General features: G+C 36.5%; 1 protein-coding gene across 1 annotated transcript; it reads left to right on the top strand.

Moving 5' to 3' along the window:
* Positions 1 to 2173: 2173 nt before the first annotated feature.
* Positions 2174 to 5196, top strand: LOC107711063 (putative fidgetin-like protein 2). The gene is made up of 2 exons (XM_016515978.1): positions 2174 to 2273; positions 4106 to 5196. Exon 2 carries the CDS (start codon positions 4114 to 4116, stop codon positions 4948 to 4950), a length of 837 nt encoding a protein of 278 aa, XP_016371464.1. The 5' UTR covers positions 2174 to 2273; positions 4106 to 4113; the 3' UTR covers positions 4951 to 5196.
* Positions 5197 to 7682: the final 2486 nt, after the last annotated feature.

The following is a 7682-nucleotide window of genomic DNA, read 5'->3' as shown; positions in this document are numbered from 1 at the left end:
AAGTCTCAAAATCCAAATGAACCGAACAAGATCGACTCGAACTAGACGTCAATTAATGCACGCGTGTCACCTGATCCACATATGCACAGATTCCTTTTTGCTTGAGCAATTTATGATATATTAATGCAGAACATTTTTATTCGCAAACCTGTCTGTATTTGTAAAAATCGCTGCACAATCATTTAATCCTGAATTCCACAGACTAAAATTGAAAGGTATTTGTTTGTGGTTAGTAAGATACATGTATAAAATTTATGCAGTACATGGATAATTGTGCGTGCATCAATTAATAATTTTGAGCCTAATATCATCCCATAGAAATCAGACGCGCTCGTTTTCTCAGACGCTTGCATAAAAAGGCTTACCAAAACAAAGTTACTGGGTTAATCTTTTTCACGTTGCCATGATTGGTAGATGCACCGTGGACCTGATTATAGCACTTAAAACCTGGAAAAGTCAGATTTTCATGATATGTCACCTTTAAGTCTTTGTGTGACTCAAGAGTGCCTGCTGGTTATCAAGTCTCTCTTCATTCAAACATACACAATGACATGCACAAATGTTACCAGACCAACAGGAGTCACATTCACATATGCCAAGATTTATTTATTTAACATACTTCGCAACTAAGAAACTTTTGAAAAAAAAAAATATATATATATATATATATGGTAAAGGATGCAAATGGATTCATTATTGATTATATGAAGGCATTTTGGATGAGGGGAAGGGAAAGCTTCTCCAGTGCTCATTTATGTGGAAGAATTCCTCTTCGCATTCCAGGGATCTTCAACACTCCAGCAGTAGTATTACAGTCAACAGCACCCTCAGCTGTTTACTTGTTAGAAATTATATTTTGATATCCAGATAATTTTTATCTCCATAAACATTGCCCCCAAATAAGCAACAGAAACACAGATATAAACCATTTTTATATATGTCATTGCATTAGACTGATCCAAATGCCATTTGTGTGCATTAAACCGTTACTAAACCCTGTTATTTAACAGTAAAATATCCTCAAGCTCTCTCTCTTTTTCTCTCTGCTTAAATAATTTCAGCAAAAAGGGAGGGCAGGGGGAGGGGAGGATTTGGGTGGGGGAGGGGCTGTGCATGTGGGCTGTTGTCACAGGGACAGAGGGAGGTAGTGCAGAGTTGGATAGAAGAAAAAAAAGAAGAGGCAAGAGACAAAAAAGAGTGTGAGGGGCATGGCAGCGTAAAGCTTGGAATTTACTTATAACTGCTACAATGCAATGAAGATTGAAGGAGAGGGACTGGTATGTTTCTTAATGCATGTGAAATACCATGACTGTATTTATCAGTTTATATTTTAAAATCACTCTGTCTTCATCTCTGCCTCTCATGAGCTGTTTAACTCCAAGTTAATAGCTTTTGCATGTGATGCTAAACTTTGCATGTTAAAGAGAATGAGAGGAGAAAAATCCTTTTGGTTGCACATGCATTTTGTATTTAAACATCATAATGTCTCATTTACTGTTTGTTCCTATTGGTTTGTGTGGTTAGTGTTGGTATGTGAAATTTTAAGATGGTGAAATGTTTATTTTAAGAAAGTGCAAGGTGAAGTAATAATTTTTCTTTCTTTCTTTCAGGTATCTGTGTTTATGAGCTATGGTGGAAAGATTTTTGCACACCAATAGCATATACAATCAACTCACAAAAATAACACGCTGAAACAGAATTTCGGTTAAAACAGCATGGTGAGTTAATGCACTTTGTAAAACATGCATTATTATAAGATGTGTGTAAATGTTGGATATGATTCTGCTGGAAATTAGCCAGAGAGAGTAATGACTTTACCAGCTGTTTCTTTGCTCTCATCTCATGAGCCTTTTCACAATCATAGGGAGAATAAGAAGTTACTTATAAAAAATACTTTATATTGTGTTTATATTTAAATTTTGAGCTACATGGTGGCCAGCATCTAAGCAAAGATAATTTGTAGTTCAAAGAATTATGCAATATTATGAGTAATTGATTTAGCATTGCAGATCTTTGGCCATGTGCAAAGTCTTCTTATGATGCCCAACCTGAAGTGTGTGTGAGAGTGTGTGTGGTTAGTGTTGGTATGTGAAATTTTAAGATGGTGAAATGTTTATTTTAAGAAAGTGCAAGGTGAAGTAATAATTTTTCTTTCTTTCTTTCAGGTATCTGTGTTTATGAGCTATGGTGGAAAGATTTTTGCACACCAATAGCATATACAATCAACTCACAAAAATAACACGCTGAAACAGAATTTCGGTTAAAACAGCATGGTGAGTTAATGCACTTTGTAAAACATGCATTATTATAAGATGTGTGTAAATGTTGGATATGATTCTGCTGGAAATTAGCCAGAGAGAGTAATGACTTTACCAGCTGTTTCTTTGCTCTCATCTCATGAGCCTTTTCACAACCATAAGAAGGATAAGAAGTCCTGAATATTATTCCTTTTTTACCGATAAAAAAAATCTTTAAATAGTGTTTATATTTAAATTTTGAGCTATATGGTGGCCAGCATCTAAGAATTTGTAGTTATGCAACATTATGACTAATTGATTTAGCATTGCAGACCTTTAGCCATGTGTTAAAAAAAGTCTTCTTATGATGTCCAACCTGAAGTGTGTGCATGTGTACGAGTGTGTAAAGGATGTGCTTTGTAAATAGATCCCAGGCTGAATTCTTAGCATTCCGGGTGCAGCCATATTTATGGACGGGATCCTGTCTCTTCAGTGGAGGTCTTAAGAAGTGTGTGAATTGGAGGGAAGCAACATAAAGATATAAATACAAAGAATAAGCAGATTCATATATAGAAACAGGCATTTGACTGGTTTTCGGCATTAGATATTTTTAAATGAACAAGAGTGTTTGTGTATAGCAAGGATTTGTTGGGATTAGCAAGGAATCTCAACTCTCTAGATCCCTGGTGAATAATGTTCATTTATATTTGTTTAAAATGCTCTTAAACTCTTTGTGTGCTGGCAGTTTCCTACCCTCTCTAGAACTTTGTTCTAATCTGTTGATTCTAATCTGCCTTCATCTTCCAGAAGGCACATGCAAAAAGAAACAGATGTACACACAAACACATATAAATATAACTGGTTGTAAATCCAGCATTCAATCGCTCATTTAATTTGTACTACACTCATCAAAATGTGTGAGGATGATGAGTGCAACGTTACTGAGATTGCATTAGCACAGATTAAGATGCGAAGAATAGATCACATCTTGTCCAGATTACTAAAAGGTTCCATATGTTGAATTTTTGTTTCAGTCCAGTTGTGAAGTTGAAGGGGTTTCGCCTCCAACACCACTAAATCACATGACGTTGCTATTATTTTCTATTCATGGTGGTGAAACAATGCACAAGATAGCTAAAGGAGGTATTTAAATGGTCGGTTTACTCAGAAATAAAAATTCTGTCACCATTTATTGAGTGAATGACTGAATGATGAATCATTTTTGATTAAGCTGTCCCTTTAAAATCTATCTTGTGTATTATTTCTCGATGACAACTAAAAAGAAATAGTAAAATGTTCAGGTTTTTTTTAAAGTTGTTCTTCAACAAGGAATAAATAGTAATAGTAGCATGCAGAATTTTCTAATTATTCATTTTTGGATGAACTCCCCCTTTAAATACCTCCTCCAACTATCTTGTGCATTATTTTTCAGAAATGAATAAAAAGTAATAGTAACATGACGCACATTTTCAGAATTTCATTTTTGGGTGTCCCTTTAAATAACTCCTCTATCCATCTCAACAATAAATAAAAAATAATATAGCTAGTAGTAACACCATGCAGAATTTTCTGAATTTTCATTTTTTTTAGTAAACTTCCCCTTTAAATATTTTTGCATTATTTTTCAATGATGAATAAAATAGTAAAATCATGCAGAATTTTTATTTTTGGGTAAACTGTCCCTTTAAATACATATTTTTCTATCTTTTGAATTATTCATTAAGGAGGAATGAAAATGAATAGTAAAATTGTGCAGAATTTTCTGAATTTCATTTTTGTGTGAACTATCCCTTTAACACAGATCACATTAGATATTCTTTTAGCATACAGTATGTGAAAAACCTGTCTTTATTATTTTGGTTTTCCAGGTGTGGCAATGATGCAGTGGTCATCTGAGTGGGCGGAGCAACACTATGATGTCTCCTCCACCACATCACCCCCAGTTCACCCTAAGCCCCTCCCCTTTCCACAGCCCAGTCGTCCTGCGTTCTCAGGCTACACCGACGACATCAGTGCCCTCAGTGCCTCTAGCTTGCTAAAACGCTATGCCGAGAGGTATTCCTTCAACTCGGCTTTACCAGAACATGGGAGTTTCCTAAGAAGTGAGCAGCACCAGGAGCCATGGCCTGGGGGGTACAGCACAGACGGGCCTCCTGGTTTAGACCCATTGAAGGGGAGCGCAAGTGATCTCTCAGAACAGCAGTACAGCGGCGGTCCCACATCTCAGGATTACCCATCATCCTACAGCAGCCAACACCTGCTGCCTAAACCATCCTATCTTCCGTCGCCAGCGTTTGCCTTGCCGTCTGCATACCTGCCACCTGCACCAGGCTACGCTTATCCCCAGCAATGCGGTCTGAGTGCTAGTTACCCTCACAGCACCCCTTCTCTGCTGCCCTCGGGTCTACACACCCCCACACCTCTTCACAGCAGCCACGCTGCTGCCGAACTCCCACGCAACAGGAAGTTTGGCTTCGACCAGTCCAAAACTGCCCGAGTGTCACCATACTCAATCAGGGACAAGACCGAACGGCAGAACAGCGACAGTGGTGGGAATGTCAATGAAAGTTGTGGGACGGACCTCCAGAGCTACAGGCCCGATAGACTTTCCACTCAGTCCGATCTTGAGGCAGATTCTGTGGGTAAGACCAGTAATCTTCAGCCTCTGGAGACACGGCCTTATGGAGGCCCAGGACAGTACACATATCCCTGAGTCTACTTAATGTAGTCCAACGATCCTTTTTTTATACATGTTTATAGCAATACTTGAACCTAACAAACATCAGGGCAAATATAATTATGGTATAAAACCATTTACGGACTGAGAAGATAGATGTCTCTCTTATGCACATTAGCATTAATTCTGACTGCAGCTTTAATGAGACCTGTAGCACAGACACCCTTTTGTATCCCTGAAATCACTCTTTCTTTTTTTATTCTCTTCCTTTCCTCTTTTACTCTCTCTCTCTATATAATTATGTTGTGCAGTGAAGCACATTATGGTGGCAAGTACTAATCCACTGCTTCAATCAATGAAATCCAAGCCAAAGAAAGACTGAAAGAGAGGAATCGAAAAGAAAAGAGAATTTTTTTTTTTAATACACAAAAATGAAGACTGTATTGTAAGTCAGAGCACACATATGAAAGTTTCATATGTCATGTGTAATGTAAAGTTTTCATACATTTTGTTGGCGAGCATGTGTTAGTGGTAAGGTCATGGATGTTCTTCAACACTGAAATCAGATAAAAACTTTTAGGAATATAAGGTAAGGTTCCTCTATAAACTTTGAATGTAAAGTTGATTTCCCTCAGGAATTGTGAACGAAGCCATACTTAATGTTTATCTTATACAGTTTTTGAGTTTGACAGATGTTTTTGTCTTTTATTGTCTAGTTAGTGTAGTTTATTTGCCATGACTTTCACTAAAATAATAAAAAATGTATTTGTAACCTTACAGTATTTCAATGATAAAAATGCAAAGCATATTTTTACAGGACACATAATATATCTGGCTTCCACAGGGCTACTGCTAAAAGGCTCTTTGCAGTCTTTTCCACTATTCACCGATTGTGACGTTTACTATGGAAACCCACAGAGCTGTCCCAGCCCCCTGAGTTGATCACTGGATGTGTTTTCCTCTGACCCTCTGACCCTTCTCTGTTTTAAATGAGGCTTGTGAAAGAATAGAGAGCTTTTGTTATGGTGAGGCAAGAGGGACATACACTGAAATGTACAAACCGAAATGAAAATGACAGTCTAGTTAATATTTACATTTAAATTTTATGTTACTTTTACACTTACAAATGCAATATACTGGACAAAATCATATGACTTAATACATGTACAATATAATCTACCTCACTGTTACAATGCTGTATGTTCAGAGTATGCAATTGTGTATTACATGTCAAAATGTCTACCTCAAAGAAAAAATACACAAAATAAAAACTATTGTACCAATACACCATTTGCTCTCTTTGTGTGTGTGTGTGTGTGTATTTGGCATAAAAACTGAGACATTGCCTATGATAGGACTGTAAAGTTGTTGTCAATTATATTACTACAGTTTAAAATAACTGGTCTTTATATTAATGTATTTTAAAATGTAATTTATTCCTGTGATGGCAAAGCTGGATTTTCAGCAGCCATTATTCTTTTTGTGGAAACCATGACAGAATTTTCAGATTTCTTTAATGAATAGAAATTTCAAAAGAACAGCATTTGTTTGAAAATCTATTTTTTTGTAACAATGTAAAAGCCTTCGTTTTTTTTTTTTATTAACTTTACTAAATAAATGTATTATTAATTTATTTTAAAATGAACATATTTTGTTTATATATTTTTTTTAAAATTAATGTTTGCAGTCTTATTCAAATACACAGTGGTTTCATTATTCCACAATCTGCTTCCGGTTTTTACAGGCTTTACAGTAAACAGTATTTATGCTTGACTATGCTTTAGCACTGTACGGTGTACACTGTACATAAGGGCTAGATGCACAGCTGGTGCCGTCAGGTCACCTTGTACCCTGTCCAGGATGACATTCACGTATCATGGTCTTTAACCCTCTGGGGTCCGAGGGTGTTTTGGGGCCTGGAATTTCAAACAGATATGCGCGGAGAATGAGACGGCTAAAAGCACACCCTGTATATTTTCTTTATTTTGCAAAAGCACAATGTTTTGTTGATATTGTGAGTGTACACAAATAAAAGTAGACCCTTTACAGATTCGAATGGTGTATTACTCTTATGTGTACAAACAAAAATGAACGAGCATTTTAAATTATTTTTGCTCTTATCAGTAAAACATGCACGTGGTGGCGCCGGCGCCACCGTCGACCCCTTAACTCCCAACAGAAATCACAACCTTACCGCTGTGCAGATGTATCTCTGTATAAGCTCTTTAATCACTTGATCTTTCAAGGAAAAGGTCAAGGTGATTTTGTGTTCTTTTTCTTCTCTTTTTATATTTTTAATACCAATCCTTAATTGAAGTACAATTTTATACACAGTTATAATACAGTATTATTATTTGTGTGTTGCCCTCTAGTGGCAAACCCTTTAACCAAATATTTTATACACCCTTAAAGGAGACATAGTATGCCCCTTTTTACAATATGTAATATAAGTCTCTGGTGTCTCCAGAATGTGTCTGTGAAATTTCAGCTCAAAATACTCCACAGATCATTTATTAAATCATTTTGAAAATGCCTATTTTGAGTGGAAGCAGAAAACACACTGTTTTTCGTGCCTGTCTCTTTAAATGCAAATGAGCTGCTGCTCCCCGCCCCCTTTTCCAGAATAGAGCTACCCATTACAGCTCATACCTGCTAAAAACATCTGTTTTGGTTCTGATTATCATGTTTATCGCGCTGAAATCATGCGTTTAAACCATATGAGTTTAAACTTCTGATATACAGTTCTCTGAGTGCACACGGACAGAAAG

This window comes from Sinocyclocheilus rhinocerous, unplaced genomic scaffold, assembly GCF_001515625.1.
Source record: "Sinocyclocheilus rhinocerous isolate Xijiao unplaced genomic scaffold, SAMN03320098_v1.1 scaffold85, whole genome shotgun sequence".
NCBI classification, from domain to species: domain Eukaryota; kingdom Metazoa; phylum Chordata; class Actinopteri; order Cypriniformes; family Cyprinidae; genus Sinocyclocheilus; species Sinocyclocheilus rhinocerous.
This window is presented reverse-complemented; position numbering and strand designations above follow the sequence as displayed.